The sequence below is a fragment of the Spermophilus citellus genome (assembly GCF_964194105.1).
Source record: "Spermophilus citellus genome assembly, chromosome: 1".
In the NCBI taxonomy this organism is placed as follows: domain Eukaryota; kingdom Metazoa; phylum Chordata; class Mammalia; order Rodentia; family Sciuridae; genus Spermophilus; species Spermophilus citellus.
Genome location: NC_138182.1, coordinates 256,317,821 through 256,338,493, shown reverse-complemented (window position 1 = coordinate 256,338,493; position 20,673 = coordinate 256,317,821). Strand labels below are relative to the sequence as shown.

Sequence of the window (20,673 nt, the reverse complement as noted above, 5' to 3'; positions counted from 1 at the left end):
TGGAATTTTCACTCAGTTCTCAAAATATCACCGCATATTCTTTGAACCATTGGCATAATGGATCCAGTTTATAGAATCATTTGTATTGCATTGAGCTTTTGCCTGTCTTGTATCTTTAGATAAATTTGAAAGCTAAAGAAATACCCACTGTATTGAATATCTTAAATAATATGGCTGAAATTTGTGAATTGAAATTCCTAAGTTCAAAGAATGATTAACTGCAGCTTGATTTTATGCTTCAAATTTCCCATGCTTCATAGCATTTCTAAAATATTAGGAGGGAAAAAAATTCCTCCTACAATTTATAGCAATTTTCGTCATACTTATGTAAAATGTAGAAACTTAAAGAAATATCAAATTATATACCCTCTAATTGTTGCCTTAGTCTTTTAACTATGTCCCTTAACTCTTGAAGAGAAGAATCACAGAGTTCAAGTGACTTCAAGGACCAAATCTTGGTAATCCCATAGAAAAGATTTTAACTATGTTGCACAGAGTAATGGGGAATAAGCGTGCAAGGGATTGGCACTGAGCTGACCTTCCCATGAGAGAATAGGGTAGCTACTAAAGAGTCCGGGTTTTTTTAAAGGGAACTGAGTTCCTTTCATCTTACCTCAATTTTTAATACTCCATTAAGTGGTTTGTTACCCCTTGTAGAGACCTCAGAAAATCTTTGTGTGGATCCTGATGGTCACAAGGTGGCTGTGATCGATTTTTGGTGATGACTTTTCACAGCAGGAGAGTTGTGAGGACCTGGTTTCAAGAGATCTTGAAACAATAGTTGCCTTAAGGTATTACAATGATCAGTCTGGAGTGTTTGGAAATACCAATTCCCATTTTCCTGATGCTCACCTGCTTTGATCAAGTTTTCTGTTATCCCCAGTCCTGTGATTTATGGACTCTCTTTGATGTGTATGTCTGATGTCCTACTTCTACCAACTTACTCATGCCTGAATCCTAACACAATCAAGTATAAATCCTTATGCTTATGCTCATACACAAATATATTTTCAGAGCAAGTTTTGAAGTAAATACAAATTCTAAAATGAATAAATTCATGTTAATAACATTAATTTGAAGGATAGCCTTTTACTGAACCTAAACCACAATGTCAATCTTGAAAGCTAAGATGTAGCCAATGTTGAACTTACATTTAATTGGCATTTCTAATTTGTTTCTAATACTAACTCACAGAAAGAGTAATTGCATTGAATATATGTTTATGTAATTAAAAATATTTTAAATCTCTTTTTGTGCTGCAATGTTAACAAACACAAAAGTCATTTTTTACCAAAGTTTTGCCAGAGAGTAGCACCTGAATGCAGATTATAAGGCACATCCCAATGGTTATGAGCACTCTAAAAGTTCAAAGTTTTTTCTTTAAGTGATCTGTTGAGGGCATTAAGCTCTCAAATATAAAGTCTTGGATACTGAAATCAGAAAACTAGACAATCCTGAATGAAAATAGTCTAAAACACTTTAGGTCAGCATCTGAATGAAAGAAATATAGATGATATCATTTATGAGAATATAAATTATTGTGTAAAATAATTATACATTTATTTATGTTAATCATAAGAATATGCATTAACAATCTGTAATATGTAATATTTTAAATAAGCTGTAAAATGTAATATTTTAAGGTGATATTTGTTGTATGTATATACTTATTCTTAGATAATTTATGTTTCTCCAAATATATGTTGAGCTTCCACTTATTCTTGGACTCGAGTTTGAGCAATGCTGACCATATAACTGTGGTAATTTCCCTTCTCTTTGATTCTCTCCCTTTTGGATTTCATGTGCATCTTATTCCATGCTACAATACAGTGAACTAACAATGTGTTGAAATTTAAAAGAAATTAACTGAATATAAATTTATTTGAATTACAATCAACAAGTATTCTATATGCATAATGAATTAGAAGAAACTTATCTGCTAATCTGAAAAAATAACCATGAAAGATCGTATCTTTCTTTTCCAAAGAAAAAGGCTCAGTGTTTTCTGAGATTTTTCTTAACTCCTCTCCTAATATTTTAGGCCATTAATTTCTACCTTTAGCTCATGTGGAAGACTTACAACTTGGTATTTATGAGCTTGCTTATTTTCATATGATCATTTAATCTAAAACAATAACTATGCTTAAGATTTGTGAATAGTTTCTGATGAAAATTTTATTCCTAAAGAGATACAAAGGAACTCAACAAATGTTCAAAATCAGTTACACGTACACTAGGTTTGGAGTGCGCTTCTGATCTTCAAAATGCATTAAAAAATAGAATGAACTGAAAGTAAAATCAATGAAAGGACAAATTTGTTGTCCATCTATGAAATAAGGCAAGGAACTTAAATGTGAAATTAGAATATCAAGGATCTATCTATCTATCTATCTATCTATCTATCTATCTACATAGGTTTTCACAGCACATTTTTTTTTTCAAATTGTGACTCTTTAATAATGGCAAAATTTTTAATGGTATCCCTCCCTTCTCTCCTCTCTTTCCTTGTCTTCCCCCACCCCAAAGCTTCATTCTGACTTGGACAAAGGAGAGGGTACTGTTAAATACACCCTCTCAGGAGATGGTGCCGGGACCGTTTTTACCATTGATGAAACCACAGGCGACATTCATGCAATAAGGAGCCTGGATAGAGAAGAAAAACCTTTCTATACCCTGCGTGCACAGGCTGTAGACATAGAGACCAGGAAGCCTTTGGAGCCTGAATCAGAATTCATCATCAAAGTGCAGGATATTAATGACAATGAGCCAAAGTTTTTGGATGGACCTTATGTTGGTAGTGTTCCAGAAATGTCTCCTGTGGGTAAGTAGGCACGTGAATACTTTTTCAGATGCTAAAGAACCTCTACAACATTCACATATTCAGGTTGATAGTATTTGTAACCCCCAAATTACTCTTCAACATTAGAAGATGAATTTATTTTTACTTATTTTCTCAGCATTTTCTGTTTAGTTTTTTTTTTTCTCCTTATGAAGATAGCAATTAGAATATATAACATTATTCCATGTTTTTCCATATTTTGGTGTACCTGACCTCATAATACTCCCTTATATTTGAAGTATAAAAATTATTTGTATTGAAATTGGTTATACTTACCAATTCTAGACACCAGCTGACTGCTGAATATAACTACCTTATATCACCAAATACCAGAGAGAAATTATGTCTCAAGTATGCAAAACTTAACCAAAGTGTGTATTGAGTCTGATCTTAAAGAGTTCAGAAGAGTTGTGTTTTACATTATTTGTAGTATTGATGGAGATTCAAGAATGGTAAGATCATTTATTTTGTGTATATAAGTATTCCATATTAGTTACACTACAAAACAACTACACAAATGATAATGTGATTTCATTATTAGAATAAATCTAGAATTTTACTATGGTGACATAATTCTTAATACTTCATATTTAATATAAATTCATATTTCCAGATCAAAGACTTTACAAACTCATATATATATATATATATATATATATATATATATATATATATATATTAACTAAGTAGATAATTCTAACCTTAATGGCAATTTTTAATTAAAATTCTTACTTCTCAGTCACTACTGCCAATTCTTCTTGTATTCTAGTTCCTATCACAAACATTCACAAAACATTTTTTTTTTCAGTTTCTGAATGTTTAAAATTTTTATAATCAAAAAGATGGGGAAAAAAAAGAAAAGAGACAAAGTTTCCATTTAATATTCCTGATTAAACAAATTATCTTTTGGAACTTCCTGTCACATTTGGAAGATAAAGCTGTTATTTGCACATAGGTTAAACTTGAAACTTGTATTGAGCCATTGCTAATATTTCCTAATGTCTCAAAGGGCTACCACTCCCCTACAACCACTCAGGACATGCAGTGAAGATTGCATACACTGCTTTAGGGCAGAAACAAGTAGAACTTGTCACACAGATTTACAACAAATGCACTAGAAATTGTATGTATGACCTTATCAGGCATTCAGAGACCATATTCTCTCCTTTACCTAAGAAATCAAAGGAAAAGCTGCAGATTTCATTCATTTTCAGGTACATTTTGAGTTGTCCATTTTCTGCAGTGTTATGACTGCTGGAGATTTAGAAATGCAATAATGAACAAGCATGCTGTATTAGAAAATAATCTCGGCAAATGAAGTGAACTATTTTATTAATTGTGTCTTTATTTTACAGAGGGGAGAAAAGTAGGGGTAATATACTTTGAGACAAAGGCTTTTAAGAAGGCAGAGCTATTCAGTGGATAAGTAGTTTAACCCAGCCACTTTGTATAAATTAGAAATATCGACATGAGTTTGGAATGCTAAGTGACTCTATTACTAAAACAACATCCTTAATGCAAACATGTTACAGTATTAGAAATTTTGTCTCATTAGATAAACAATTATGTCTTTTGTTGATTAGGATAAAGTGTAGGGCTGAAAAAGCTGAAGCCCTGATTTAGAAAATTTGTAGCTAGTGCCTGAGAGAGAAATCAATGTGAATGATAAGGAGCAAGGTAGGTAAGTGAGAAAGCAAAGTGAATGCAGCTTTTGCAATTTTGGGGTTTGACACCATATACTATGAGATCATGAGAAATTGGAAAGGTCTGTAGAAAATGAGGCTCTGTGAAGTGTGCTGGCCTGTGCCATTACTGAAATTTCTATTGGTTACTCAAGAGACTCCAGTAAAATCTTAACTTGGTTTGCAACACATCCCTCCCCACTCCATGGTAGTGGGGATGGAACCAGGGTCTTCCTCACCTACACAAGCAAGCCCTCTACCTCTGAGCTGCACTCCCAGCCCTTTTCACTTTATTGTAAGAGAAGTTCTCACCAAGTTTTCCTGTCTTTCTTTGAATTTGTGATCCTCCTGCCTCAGTCTTGCAGCAGCTGAGCTTCACCACCGTATCCACTTTCTCTGTTTTATTTTCTCTTTGTATTTGTTCTTTTTAGATATATATGACAGTAGATTTTATTTTGACATATTATACACACATGGAGTATAACATTAAAATTAAGATCCCAGTTTTATGGATATATATGATGGTGAGAGTCCCTGAGGTGTATTCATATTTTTTTTTATAGCAGGAGTATTTCTTTTGAACCTCAACCTATTTACATACTGTAGCTTAGCCTGGGTATTCTTGAAATACATTTACATAAGGTGCTCTTTTCAAATGAATACAGAGGTACAAGCACCACCTATGAATTAAATGTTAAAAGTAGAATACGTACCATGCATTGTTGCCTTTTTTCATAATCCCCCATATATATAAGCCCCCCAAAACACTGGAGAGCCACTTTGAGTTGTGGCATCTGTTGCTTCTCTTTTTCCATGACTAATTTAAAGTTTACCAACAACTATTGTGTATCCAGAACTTGTAGTTATGAATATACCAAGAGTTCTTGAATTCCATTCTCAAGTATGCCCATATTACCCAGTGGAAATGGTTCCCTGCTCTAATAAGCAAAGAAAAGTTTATATTTTTCTCTATTTTCCTACCACCACCCAGCACCAAACAATCTAGACAATGCTTCCTCTTATTATTTTCTGGGAATATTTAAATAATTATTGGTCGAGACTGGATGGAACTCTCCCTGTTAAATTCACAATGTTAGCTATCTATGGTTGTAACACATCTCACTGTCTGCTCTAGGTGTCTGTGTTTGAGGCATTTCCTATGAAATAACTTTCTAACTATTGAGAATGTGGCGATTTCATTTTCTTAAAAGGGAAGAAACAACCAAATGAAAAATGCATACAGTGAAATGGCTTATTTTGTAACACAAAAGAGAACATGAAGTATCAGTGGAATGAAGTGTCTCATATAAATGTCAATGTGTCAGTAATGGATTAGAAACCTGAAATCATGGTATTCAAATAACCTGCAATGAAATTAAGTGAAGTTAACATTACATGGAATATAAGTGTACAAAGAGAAAATGGTGGTGATCAGAAACAGTTTAAGATTTTAGAGGAAAATCAATATTTAAGACTTATAACACTATGGAGTGCATTTAATTTCTTAAGTTGAAGAAAATTCTAGTGAATCTATGAATTGTTTAAGAGAAAGGTCACTCTGTTACCAAATCCCGCTATATCCAATATGCCATGGAAGTTATATTCAGAGATAAAGTGCTTTTACTTTGACCTAAGGAAATTACTTAATGATCCAGATATTCTCCAACTCAAAGCTACTCCTTGGAGACGAATTTAGACTTTATGAATGTGGTCTTAATTCTTTAAGATCACTAGAGTTACAATGAATTGCTGGAATGTGCCCTCTTTAATGTCTGATGATTATGCATCAGTAGATTATGCAGTTTAAGTTACTTTCCATGGAGCACTGGAAGAATTCAAGTGTTTAAATCCATATTCACAATTGTGTTAACTTTCTCTGCCTCAGCTAACTCATTTTGAGACAGCTGATTAGATTATTAATAACCAGGTTTCTATGACATGTTTTAGTAGTTGTCAATTCTGAATCATGAATCATAATTTATGTAGTAAAATGTGCTTCTCCCTAAGCAATACCAAGGTACTAGGTAATGTAACTGAAAATTTTTATCCTTTATTTGATTTCATCTTTAAAAAGAAAGAAAAAAGAACTTTGTGCATTATTTTTATGTTTTATTTTTTCAATATAAAAACAGTAAATTCTGTATCTGAGAAAATAAGAACATCTTCTAGGCTCTTTTGAAAGAAATTAATCATAATTACACTGTTTTCTTATGGTTAGAAGCTACTAAATAAAATCTTGGGGAAACTTGATTTTAGCTTTCATTTTCAGATAATCTTAGGAGTTTGGAATGCCTATTATTGCCTTATAGTAAATATATTATATTTATATTAGATAATATAATTTGAGGATAGGGTTCCTACTGAAAACTGATCTGAAGAATAGGAATCTCTTATTCATCTTCTTAGAAAAAAAGTTTAGTAGAAGTTGGTACATTGAAAAAAACTAACAACTGGCTTAATAAAAAAAGAATAAAAAGTATTCCTTTCTTATTTTCTTATAACTATTTTTTTTCACATAATATTTGGGGATAAATGCTAAAATAAAATTTTTAGGGTATTTTAGAGGTTTCTGACTATAGGGTATGTATTGCATGATTGTACTGAAAAAGAATATCTCCAGGAAGGAAAAAGTGAAGATTCTAACTATTTTTAGCATTAACTTATTACATCATTGTTACAATTTAGAAACATATATAAATGCCCCCACTTATTTTCAGAGAGATTCCAGTGGGGGCGGGGAAACCCAACAAACTATAAAATAGATACGTTGCCTTGTCTAAGTGCCTGACGTAACAACTGAGAGCAGCTGCATAGGACAGGGGAGCAGGAAACTTCTGGGTGTCTGACTGTGCCCATAAGCACTGTCCTTGTCAAGAACTCCAAGGCAGCATGTGGATGATTCTACACATAATGCATTCTCACTCTATAACCAAAATTAGTCTTCAGACATGGGAATTTACACTCTAATCCTTAGACCTGAGTCAGCTTTCATCAGTTGTCTCAATGAGGTGTTATATTTATAAAGTTCAAGTTCTAAATCACACATCACATTTACATTTTATGTCTTTAGTTCCTTCAGTCTGAAGCACTTCCTTGCCTTTTTCCGGCCAACATGACAGTTTTTGGAGATTTCTGGCCAGTGGTTTTTTAGAATATCCCTCATTTTGAGTTTGTGTAGTTGCCTCATGTTTAAATAAAGATATATATTTTTGTGGGAGATATCAGAGAGCCAGTGCAGTATTCTTAGTGTTCTACCACCAGATAGAAGATGGTTCTAATTTGTCTCATGACTAATGAGATTCCTTTATAGTAAGTGATGAAGGTTGTGTTTCAATTATTTATTGTTACCTAATGCATTAACCCAAAACTTAAGAGGTATAGTCAAACTATTGGCTGAGGTTGGCTTAATCTTGGATAGGTGGGAATTTGCTCCTGTACTAACTCGTGTGATCATTACTAGTCCTCAGTCCCTTGCTACACAGACCTCACAGGGATATACCACAGCACAGCAGCTGGTTTTCCCCAAGAGCAGCTGAGGGAGTGGGGCAGGGAGAGTGAGAGGAAGAGACAGGGAGATAAACAGAGTCAGCAAAGAGACAAAAATAGAGAAAGAGAAACCTTGATTGAAGATATAGTTTATAATCTGATCCTGAGAGTGAGACCCATGACTTCTGCCCTATTCTTAGAAATAAGCCCAGCCCTCATTCAGATCATGGGATGACACAAAGGCATAAACTTGAGGAAACTGATAATTTTGATCCTTTTACATTCTGCCTAACACTCTGTTGCCTCCTGCGCTGTCATGATTCTGGACATTCCTCTCCTGTAATATATATTAAGCCCTTTCTTAGACCCCAAACGGGACCTCATCATCTAAATCAAGTCCAGAATGGGACAGGGTCCTTGAATTCAGCTCATCTATATTTGAAACCTGTTAAACTACAGAATTAAGTTGCTTACCCCAGGCACACCTAGAACAAGATGGTAAGGTAAGCATGATATAATTTCTGCACACTGTTCTGTGAAAATTTGGGATAATGAATAGCGATTCTGAAATCTGGGTAGTCAATGAGGAAAATCATTTGACTAGCTTTAATGCCTGGGAATAATTGCCCATGAATCTGAGGTCCACTGTCTAAGTCCTTGGTTTTCCATTTCCTACTTGCTTTTTCATAAAATACAGCAAAAACATTTTATCTATGTAAAACCCTTTTTACTTTTTTTAAAAAACTTTGAGTCAGGGTCTTGCTAAGTTTTAGGACCTCACTAAATTGTTAAGATTGGCTTCAAACTTGCAATCCTCCTTCTTCAACCTCCCCAGTTACTAGGATTACAGGTGTGTGCCAACATGCTTAGCTGTATCGTATATTTGAAATCACATATGGGTTTTGAATTTGTTAAGATTTCAAACCACACTTTGGTAAGAGTCCAAATACCTTTTCTTATTTCATTGGGATAGGTGATATTTCTTGTTTGTGTTTTGCTTTTCTTACCAGCAAGTGAATAATTCAAATATCTTCTTCTCAAAGGTATTGGAAGTACCAAGGGGGGAAAAATGTGCACATACCACTTAACACAATCCCTGGAAAAGTGCAGTCAATAAGTGGGGACATGTCCTGTTCCCGATGTGGTGAGCATTCTGAGGAGACTAGCCAGGGAAAGCCTAAATTGCAGATGTTCCTGCTAATTATCATCTTCTCTTTTCTCAGTCTCTCCTTCTGACAAAACTTCAATATTTACCATCTTCCTTTCTACAAACTAAACCAAGTTTATTTAATAACACAATGGACCTTCTATTCCAATTTACATTTGCTTTGGTGTAGAGGACTCTTTTATTTTAATATGTGGAGACAAGGTGTTGATTTGTAAGAAGCATCAATTATCAGATTACTCTTTTGCTTCACAGTCTTCTGCATGGCTTTAACACATTTGATGGAATTGAGCAGGGCCTTATGATCTCGCCTGTGTCAGCCGTGAAATGTCCACCAGCACTTGGCATGGCAGAACTCTTTTCAGGGCCATAGGATGTTATGACTGAGCATTCAGGGAGCATTTTATTCCTCCGTCTGATTCCCATGTTTTTATTGGTGGTGCAATTGCAAAGGTAATGCTATTGACAGATTTTGTGCAGCCTTGAGAAAAGCGAATGAATTGTTTTAGTAGCAGCACAATGTGTCCCTAAACATAAAACATGCCGAATTGATAGTTGCTTTAGCAGCCACTGATCAGCAATAAATGTTAAAAATTAACAAGAAGTTTCTTTTTTCCTAAAGTGCCAAATGACTCTAAGCATTAAATATATTTTAGCAGGAGTTGCTTCTCGGCCACAGAGTGGTTCAAAACATTAAACACATTTTCAAAGTATTACTCCTTCCCCAGCCTCCAAGTGGTTGTAAACATTAAATATGTTTTATAAAAACTGCTTTGCCAGCTACTGGCAGGATAGCTATGAACATCATTTTTCTTTAAAGTTGCCTTCCAGCTTCGGGATTTTTTTTTCCCTTATTTCTTCCATTCTATTTATATTTTGTACACAAAAGCAGGCAAGAGGCTACCTTGGCCCAATTGTCTATTGCTTTATGGTAAGTGATCATGGGAAAACAGTTGCACCTGTATAAAACCCTGCTGGTAATAGAAGCTTGCTGAGGTTCAATTGCTTGTACCGGAATTCCACAGAGGTCAGTTCTGTTTTCAAAAATATTTTTTTTTTCATCTGTGTACTGTGTTGAAGTAGAAAGATACACATGCACTAACATCATTATTAAAAAAAAAAAAAAGAAAACATCTTCAAGTACTAGTCACTGACCTATCATTACCATCGATCAAGGCAAAGATACTCCACAAAGTGAAGAAGATTCAAAGGTGAAATGGCAGACTACAAAAGTTCTGAGACCTGTAATTCAAATATGATAAAGGACTTGTAGTCTATGTTTGGAAATTATTCAGCATAATAATTTGAAATAATTCAGCTTAAAACTCTGAAGTGAAGAGGAAACTACTATATAAAGTTCTACTCAGAAGTTAACACTGAAAAATGTGCTCATTTTAACCAAATTCACATGAAAATTAGGTGTGCTATATGAGACAATTCCAAAATGAATCGGTTCCAACATCCCAGGCACAGAAATTCATACTCAAACCAAATAATTAATTACTTAAGTTTTGATTTCTGTAGCATCTAGTTGCTTTCCAAATTGTGTATCATTTTCTTCTTCCTAAATTCTCTATTGTAGGAATAAGTTCAATGAATTCATTTGTTAATCAGATATCTATATGACAAGCATACTGCAGTGTTACAAAATAAGTGAAAAAGACAACCACCCTTGTCCTCAGAAAGTCTTCATCACAAAGCTGTCACACAGTGGCAGCAAACTGTGGTCTGTGAACTAAATTCACAGTTTGGATTTGTTATACTCAACAATTTACATATTGTCTATGACAGTGCTCAAACTACACTGTGGCCAACACCAGAGAATATATGGCTCACAGGGACTGAAACATTTCCTATCTGGTACTTACAGAAAAGCATTTTGACCTATTGGATAGTAAATTGAGTAAATTGAAAAGAGGTTAAGACCAACATCTAAAAATAGAATCATGAAGAAAAAGAGTGTTGCATCTACAAGATATTTTTTTTCCAGAAGAAAAACAATATTAACAAATTAAGAGAAAGGAACAAGGAAATTGCAAAAACAAGTGTAAATAGGAAGAGGAAAAGCAAGTCCAACATTAGCCTGTGGTAGCATGAAGTCTCTAGTATCTGCTGGAAGTGTTGGTGTGGCTTTATTATAATGATTTCAACACTCGTATTAAGGGCTAAAGATTCATGATGAAGTTGTTTTTTGTGGGTTTTCTTTTTTGGACTTTGAAAAAATGTATCAGGCAAAAATAAAAATTCTTACAAACATGTAACTTTATTATTATTTTTTTACATGAAAACTAAAACAATACTAATGAGTTTCAAAGAGGCAGCTTCTAGTTTGTGTTGCAACATTATTTACTTCCCTATCTGCTTCCTCTGGATTCACAGTTCATTGAGATATAGTCAATTTGAAGAAAAATGCAAAATTGCTGAAAGTATATTTTTAAAAGCTCACCAGCATTAATATTTACTACTAAGTAAGTATTACAGGAAATATTCTCAGAAGGTAAGAATATCATGAATTTATTAATATCACTATTTCCATTTATGACCCAGAAACCAAAACTAAACAATTAAAATTTTAAAAAAAGCTCAAGAAGCTGGCATATTACAAATGATTAACAAAAATGAAAATATGGTGCAATTCATTTCATTGGCAAAAGCACTAAAAGGAAAAGAAACATTTCAATTGAACAGTTAACCATATTAATTTTGCCTCTGAGAAAAGCATTGCAATGGAATAATTTTATAAAATACTTTGATGACTAGCAAGTACCAAAATATGATTATCTACTACATGAATCAAATGAAATTGAAAGAAATTGGTTTGGTTGCAGCCTTAATTTCTAAAGGACAGATTCATGTCCTTTCCCTACTTTTTAACTGTATTTAGTAAATACAGTGAAGTGATCCATACTGAAAACACCGTCACAACAGTTTAGTGGAAAATTCACTAAAAGATTCGAAAACATATTTCATGTTCCTCAAACATTTTCAGTAATATGATTACCATTTCTGAAAGAATTTGTCATTTACAAAAATTATTTCTTGGTAATATTAAATACCTCTTAGGAAAGGACCCAAGTTCAGAGTAGCTCTCTACTCATTTCTATTGTCAGATATATTCACTTTATATTTAATGTGAAGTTTCACTCACTATTTTCACTGCCACTTGTCAGTCAGAATGGCTATTCTGAATTTAAGAATGTTATATAAACTTTATCACCTATATTTCTCACCCCCAGGTGTTTAGAAAAAAAAATCTGGTTTATACACAAGGTGACAATTAATTCTAAATATCAGAAATAACAATGATTATGAGGATTAATGAGTGATTATGAGGAACTCAATGTATAATACATTTCAACTTTGCACCAATAGTTACATAAATATATAAAATTTTATTTTGTGTTTTTAAAAATATAGTTTGCTTATTTACTACAGGAACATCAATAATCCCTACCTTGAATCACAAGATATACTGTATGCATGTGTTAGAATCTAATACAACAGAAGCAGGCTTAGCTTAATTGGGAACATAATTAAAGCAAAATAGTTTTGAGAGTTTTTCCTACAGTAAGATTATTGTTTTGTAAATAATAAAAGGAGAAAGACTTCTAAAAATCATTTTATTGGTCCAGATATTTGTTTCTCACAAGGGTTACTTGTAGAAATATTATAATAGAGAATAATTAAACCTGGCAATAGCAAGGATAAGAAGGCTTACAGAATATTGTTAAAAAACACCCGTGCTATTTCTAGAAAAGCAGAAGGCTCTGAGGGGAGAAAGATCCCTGGAGTACAAAAGATCTGCTTATAAACTTTGTTTTAGGATGGGTAAGTATTTGGAAATTGGTATTGTTTTTGTCAAGCTTAGTGAATAAGTACTATTTGCCACTAAAATATTGTTATAAGAATTGAAAGAGATGCCATTAAAACAACAACAACAACAACTAAACCCTAGAAGGGTTTAAATAAATGTTAGCCATTTCCTTCTGTCTTATGTCAGCAGATTCTTTTCCTTTTGGGTTTTAGTTTTGTAATGGATGTCTTCAATGACTTCTTTTCTATGTTTATCCTTGTAATTGTTCCCAACAAATCACCTAAGAAGGTTATTTCAGAAACCTTTTAAGAATGCATACTCATTATTAAATATGACTTATCCAAAATATTTGAATAGTAACTCAGAAAACAAATGAGATGGGTCTATAAAGCATAACAAATTATTGTAAAAATATGTCTAGTTTATGTGAAAATTAAAGTGATACAATTTGAGTTTCTAAAAAACAGACTGAACAAACATATTTCTTCATCAAACTGCCATTGAAGTAAATAGAATATAGTAATTTCACAAATAATTGGAAAGTAGGGGAGGAGTCCTAACAGAACAAAGAATAAGAATTTTCTTAAAGACATAAAATATGTCAATATGGCTTCTATTTGTAATACAATAGAAACATTGGTGCCAGATTTGATTTTTCATCATAAATATTTATAAAACTGGACCACATATATATAGTGTCCATATCTAAGGCTGAGAGAGAGCCATATTAATTTGTTATCCTTGAGGGAAAAAAAAAACATGGAAGGAGTACCACACATAGCCAGATTCTGATTAGGGGCACTTTTTGGTTTTAATTTTACAAGGGTGATTGACACAAGAAAGGTATTCTCAGAATAAAGAGTAGATTTTTGCAGGTAAATAGATGGAGTTGGAGAATATTACGCTGAGTGAAGTAAACCAATCCCCCCCAAATAAAATACTGAATGTTTTCTCTGATAAGATGATGCTGATCAATCACTGGGATGGGGTTTGGGGAACATAGGAAGAACAGAAGAGCTTTAGATAACTGCAAAGGGGAAGAAGGGGAAGCAAGGGAGCATGGGCTTAGGAAAGACAGTGGAATGAGATGGACATCATTACCCCAAGTACATGTATGAAGACATGAATAGTGTGAGTCTACTTTGTGTACAGCCAGAGACAGGAAAAATTGTGCTCTATATGTGTACTATGAATGGAAATGCATTCTGCTCTCATATATATCAAATTAGAATAAATAAATCAATTTAAAATAAAAGAAGAAGAAAGAGTAGAGAAGTAGAGATCAGACCTTGGAGCTACTGATGTGACTGGGATTGTGTAGGAAGGGGAGAAAAGACATAGAATGCAATACAAAGTAAGAAAAAAGGGTTTAGCATGGGATTTGAACATGCACTGTGCATGGACTCAGCCCTGCAAACCTGCAGAAAGCACCTTCTGTGGAGACCGAATTCAGGTTTAATACAGGAAGGGGATGTGTTGGAAGTTACTGGCCAGCCACAGAGGAGAGATTTCACTGACTATCTCAGGCAGTAAGAACAAGGGCCATTTTGTTCAGTGAAGCCTATGCCCTGTGTCCAAGAACAAAATGAAAATGAAAAAAAAAAAAAAAAAGACTTTCCTTAAAAATAATGAAATGAGACACACCAGATAAAGATCTCTCAGCAGTAAAGATCTCTCTGCTTTCAAAGAAATGTCTTAAGAACCTTTATCAGAAGACAACATTCAGTTTTATTTACAATACATTACCTAAAGTTTGTAGCAACCAATAAAACAGTGCAACATGATGAACTGTATAGAGACCCCTTCTTTAAAGAAGGTTCAAGTTAATTGCTGGGGTTGGCACTCCAACATAGCTTTTGGGGAGCACATAATTCAACACAAAAGATACTTAAGAGGTAAAAATTTTCAGAGTGGATAAAATATGACAAGACTATAGCCCTCTATTGTAAATGCACTTTAAGCATGTAGACAGAAATATATTAAAAATAAAAGGAGTACCATGGAAGCAGTAAGCATAGAAAGACAATGCAGACAGATTGCAATTCCAAACAAGCTGGGTTTCCAGAGATAAAATGATACAATTTAATGGAACCAGCATAGGTGTTCAACAACAAATCAATAAAGAAAATTTGGCATATATACACAATACAGTTTTAGTGAGTCATGTAGAAAGATGATCATGTTTTCTCTCATGTGTAGAAGCTACAGAGATAAAAGGAAAATAAAGGTGGAGTGATGAAGGGAGAGTGACTCATGAAAAATCTAAGAGAAGTCTATAGAGTAGAGGAAAGGGAAAAGGCAGAGGGAGGAGGGGAGGAAAAGGGGAAATTCTGGTGAGGGACATTGGCCATATTATATTGTTATATCATGTGCATGTACAAATATGTAACAACAAATTCCACCATTATGTACAACTACAATGCACTAATAAAAATGTGGAAATAATACATAAAGAAAGAAATTGAGATAAGTTAACATTGTGAAAAGGGTAAACTCTTCAGAAATGCATTGCAATCCTCAGGGCTTTTACAAATGCAAAATATCAGCCAAATGCAAGGAGAAAAACAAACAGAACTAAACAGAAATAGAAAATTTTTACTCATAGTTGTAGATTTTAACACTCAGCTCACAATAAGTAATACGCAAATAAAAATTAAAATACATGCAATCAACCAATTCATCTAATATTCAATTATTGAAATGTTACATGAGGGAGAGCATAGGAGGAAAATTACCTTTAGATAGGGAATGCAGGGGAGGAGAAGGGAGGGAGAAGGGGAATAGCTAGGATGGTGGAAGGAGAGGGTCATCATTATACGAAATACATGTATGAAGATGTGAATTTGATGTCAACATACCTTATATACAAGCAGAGTTATGATTAATTGTGGTATAAAGATGTATTAAGAATTGTATGCAAAAAAAAGAGAGCTCATGGCATAATTTGTAGTGTGAACATACTTTATATACAGAGTTACGAAAAATTCTGCTGTGAATGGATAATTATGAATGTAATGCACTCCACTATTGTCATGTATGTAAGAAATAAATAAATAAAATTTTAAAAAAAGTTACACGAAAATATTTTTATCAAATGTACATGGACCATTTATGAAGGACCATGTATTCTATACAATAAAATAAGAGTTAATACATTCTAAAAGATTAAAGGGTGAAGCAATTGTTTTTACATTTATTGGGGTGCTGGTTAACTGGTTTCAACATTTGTGAAAAGTTCATTAAATAGAAATTTTAATTTTGGTGCAATTTATTCTATCTAAAATTTCCCAAGCAGAAAAAAAATGGCATTCATTCACTCATATACTTACATAATCTCAAAACATGCATGCATACATACATGCATAAATCATGTGCAAATAAGATGATAGAAAATCCTAATCCATGTGAGGGATTAATGATCCCAAACCAGCAAAAATGATGAATTTCTACAAAGTGATACTTCCATTTGAATTAAAAAATAATCTCCAAATTAGAAATATTAAAGCTACATCCTTGAAGAAGAGACCATGATGTTTATTAAAAATGATTTCCCGGGGCTGGGGTTGTGGCTCAGTGGTACAACGCTTGCCTAGCATGTGTGCCATACTTGGTTGGACCCTCAGCACCACATAAAAATAAAATAAAATAAATAAATATATTCTGCCCATCTACATTAAAAAAAGAAATTCTTTAAAAAAATGATTTCTCATCCCACACTCAGTCAATATTTCCTTAATGCCTTTGCTCTGAGATGAAAGTCCACATGTAATTGTCTAAATGATGAACTCACAGTCAGGCACTCCCAAGCATTAGAGTTCACTGAAAAGAGTCTGTCCTTTGTGGCAAGCATGTTGGGCAGAAATGTCCCCACTTTAAAAAGATTTGTGTACTGACCACTGAAAAGAAAGCATAAACCCATAAGGCATACCAGATGTTTTAATAATAAGAAATTTCAGTTACTTGAGTGAAAGATTCTCATGTAAGCAGAGGAAACAAATTTCATCTACCAATAATGCTTAATCAAAACCCTCACCAACAAATAAGGCATGGAATTGGAGAATTACCAAATATTTAAATAAATGTAATAAACTGAAGTTAACATTATATTAAAAATGAAATAAATACTAAGAAAGCAGGATTAACACAAGAAAGTAAATAAAATATGAATGATTTTAATATCCTCACAGATGATGCAATTCAATACATAAACATAAATTTTATATGTAAAAATAAGAAACAATTATCTATTTATAAAACAATACTTGGTAAGATTAAATAATATAAAAATAAAGCTGATGCCAAAAAAAATTATACAATCTGAACTGCCTTGTGAGGAAAAATAATTAAATGGATATCAGAGCAATTATGTAACAGACATGCTTTGTTGGATGACTGGGGCTTTTTAAAGGTACCAAAAGTTTTAATCTATTAATTTTGATATCTTTCTTATCATAATCATTCATTCCTTTGGGTATCTATATTTTCCCCTCTGTCTTTTTACCTTTCCATGCTGAACTGTAAATTTCTCCTGGCCTATATTTCTGTATATTGATTCTTCTATGCCTACTGGTGGAAAATAATAATACATTTTTAAAAATTTTGAGTAATTATATTTCATTTTTAAAGTTCTGTTTAGTTATTGTATAATATAATATTTTCATATTTACTCTGCAATTATTTTATTCTTTTTACTAAAATTATAAACAGTAAAATATTTTCTATCTGCATTTGACTTGTTTAGTTTTAATTCTTTTGTTTTATGTTGACTTTGCAAATTTTGCCTTATTTGGATTTGTATTCTTTGAGAATACTGTAAGATTTTGATTGAAGCCATTCATAAAAGCTTTGAATTTTTTTTACTATTATTACATGGGGCAGAACATAAGTAGGACTTCTTTAAACCATGTTTTCAACCTTGAGATTATCTGAGTCATACAGATGCACAATTCCAAGTATTAGACCCATGCCACAGGTGCTTTCTAACTGGTTGGCTACAAGGACTTGATGATCTCCATTGTTGGGGGAAGGGTTCTTGCCGTACTTCTTAACACAAGTTATTTCTGGGTTCTGCTTCCTAATTCAATCTGAGGGTGTTAGATATTCTTAGTTTCAGGGATCAGCAATTTGCAGCTAGTAAGGCAATATCCTTATCCCTCAGGGTTCCTTTTTTTTCTCCTCATATTTGGTTGATAGCTCATTAAAATTCTATAAGCTGTCCATACTTTAAAAAATGTTATCTTACAATGTACAATAACTGGTATTTTTGAAAAATCATTTTGGATTGGAAAGAGTAATCCAAATGACTTATCTCATTATTACTAGAGAATTAAATCCTGACATTTTAATATGTGGTGTACATTTTATATATTAGGTGCTTTAACTTCTAATTAACTTAGTTTAGAACACATTTTGAACCTTAATTTTATATGAAAGGGTTTTAATATTTGATAAAGATGACATTAGTGCCACAAATTTGTACCTGAATGACTGTGGGCAAGTGATTTGAAATTTGCAAGTGCATATTTTTTTCATTTGTAAAATGGAAATGTATAACTACGGTACATGTGTATTAAAGGAATTACTGTATAAAAATCTAACAGAGATGAGGCTATGGCTCAATGGAAAAGTGCTCGTCTATCATGTTTGAGGACCTAGGTTTGACCCAAGTAACTAACACACACACACACACACACACACACACACACAACATCATACCTGAAAATAATAGAATGTCTAAAATTAGTGCTCTCAGCCTTCCCATCTGCCACTGAAATTCCTGGATATGAACTTCACAGGAGAAAAGACTATAACCATTCTATTCAGTAACATGAATTGCATTGTGTATCTTCTGAGGCAAGTACTTTTCCCAAATTAAACCATGTTCCTCAAACAATTTTCCCTGTGTCTTTTAAATACCTACATTCTACTGTTGATTTTAAATTTAATGGAGGATGACTTATTTGTTCACAATTCCAATCAAATAATACCTAGAAAAGAGAAACTACTGAGCTAAGCCAATCCTCAACTCAATTAACAACTGATCTCTCTCCTGTTTTCAGATACATGCATTATTCTACCAGTAGTAAAATCCCTCTTGTATTACAGAAAATAAAATAAAAAACAAGGATTTTTTATTAACTAACCTATGTAGCAAGTGGATATTTTGTTGTCAATCAATATGCCAGAATAAAAATTACAGCAGTGAAAATAGTTATTATTATTATTAAGCTATAAAAATAATACTATGTGCTATATAGTATTATCCATATAGGTTGACTGAATGATATGCTACCGAAAACAGTATAGTGGTTAAGCTTATTTCATGTACTAGAAATATTTTATTTTTTTTCTGGGTTTGCTTTTTTTCTTTTTTCTTTTTTTTTATAAGACAAAGTTTCACTAAGTTGCTTAGGGCCTCACTATGTTAGTAAGGTTGGCTTTGAACTTGTGATCCCCCTGTCTTAACTTCCCAAGATGCTGGGGATTAGAGGTGTGCACTACTGCATCAGGCAGTATATTATTAAATTTAGTAAACAATTTTATTTGTTCTGTTTATATATATACATGACAATATACACATACGTTCTGTAGATTCTGAATCACAAAAGAACTAATGGTAGTCTATTAGTCAGTGTTTCCTCACTGTGGTTAAAGTACCCAACAAAAATAACTTAGAGGTAGGAAAGTTTGTTTTGGGCTCTTGGTTGCAGGTTTCAGGGGTTCAGTCCACCATCAGACAATTCTTTTGCTCTAGGCCCAGGATGAGGCATAATATCATGATTGATGGGTGTGAAAGAGGAAAGCTACATCACTTGTGGCAGCTGGGAAAGAGAGAGAGAAAGTGCATGAGCCCCAGGAGCCAGGGATAAGATTAAGTGCTCAAAGGCATGCCCCCACTTCCTTCAGTCATACCCTACCTGGTTATCACACCAGGAGTCCACTAAATTTATTAATCTAGCAAATAAATTAATGTGCTGATGGTGTTATAGCTCTCATAATCTCATCATTTTACCTCTGAACACTCCTGCATTGCTCAATACATGAACTTTTCTGTTGACACTTTATATGCAAACAATAACATTTTGGTACTAAAGAAAATCTTCATTTCAGGTGTTTTTAAAAATGGTTATTGCATTGTAGTAGAATAGATATGAACTGAAACAGGTTTTTCAATACTCTATTACAAGATAAGTCACCAAATGACTTTCACTTTCACATTAATCCTCTAGAATTGGAAATAGGAAAATGATAATTCATTTTTGTCCTCTCCTTTTCCACGTGTCCTCCTCCTAGCCTTACTTACAGTCATACTTGACTATGATTTTTAAAGAATATGCGTGAAGCCCGGGTTCGGTCCTCAGCACCACATACAAACAAAGATGTTGTGTCTGCCGAAAACTAAAAAATAAATATTAAAAAAAATTCTCTCTCTCTCTCTCTCAAAAAAAAAAAAAAAAGAATAGAAACTGGTTCACTCCTCATGGATACACATTCACTCAAATATTTTCTCTTCTCAAATAAGTTTTCAAAGTGTCACTAAACACTATGGTTTTCACCCCTTGTTGAGTCCAAAGCCAATAAGCAGAACCAGGGATTTGCGGAAGAGAGAGAGAGAGAGAGAGAGAGAGAGAGAGAGAGAGAGAACTTTTCTTTTTATTGTGTTTTTTGGGGTAGGTTGATGGGATTT

At 33.2% G+C, this 20,673-nt stretch overlaps 1 protein-coding gene across 2 annotated transcripts in view; it reads left to right on the top strand.

Annotated features, from left to right (window-relative positions):
• The window catches only part of CDH12 (cadherin 12), a gene marked incomplete at both ends in the record, with an annotated part of 300,498 nt that overhangs the window by 96,352 nt on the left and 183,473 nt on the right, over positions 1-20,673 (top strand). For both annotated transcript variants that reach the window (XM_081301963.1, XM_081301962.1), the window contains one exon: positions 2,527-2,821. In XM_081301963.1, coding sequence (XP_081158089.1) covers positions 2,527-2,821 — 295 coding nt within the window. The remainder of the gene's footprint in view (positions 1-2,526; positions 2,822-20,673) is intronic.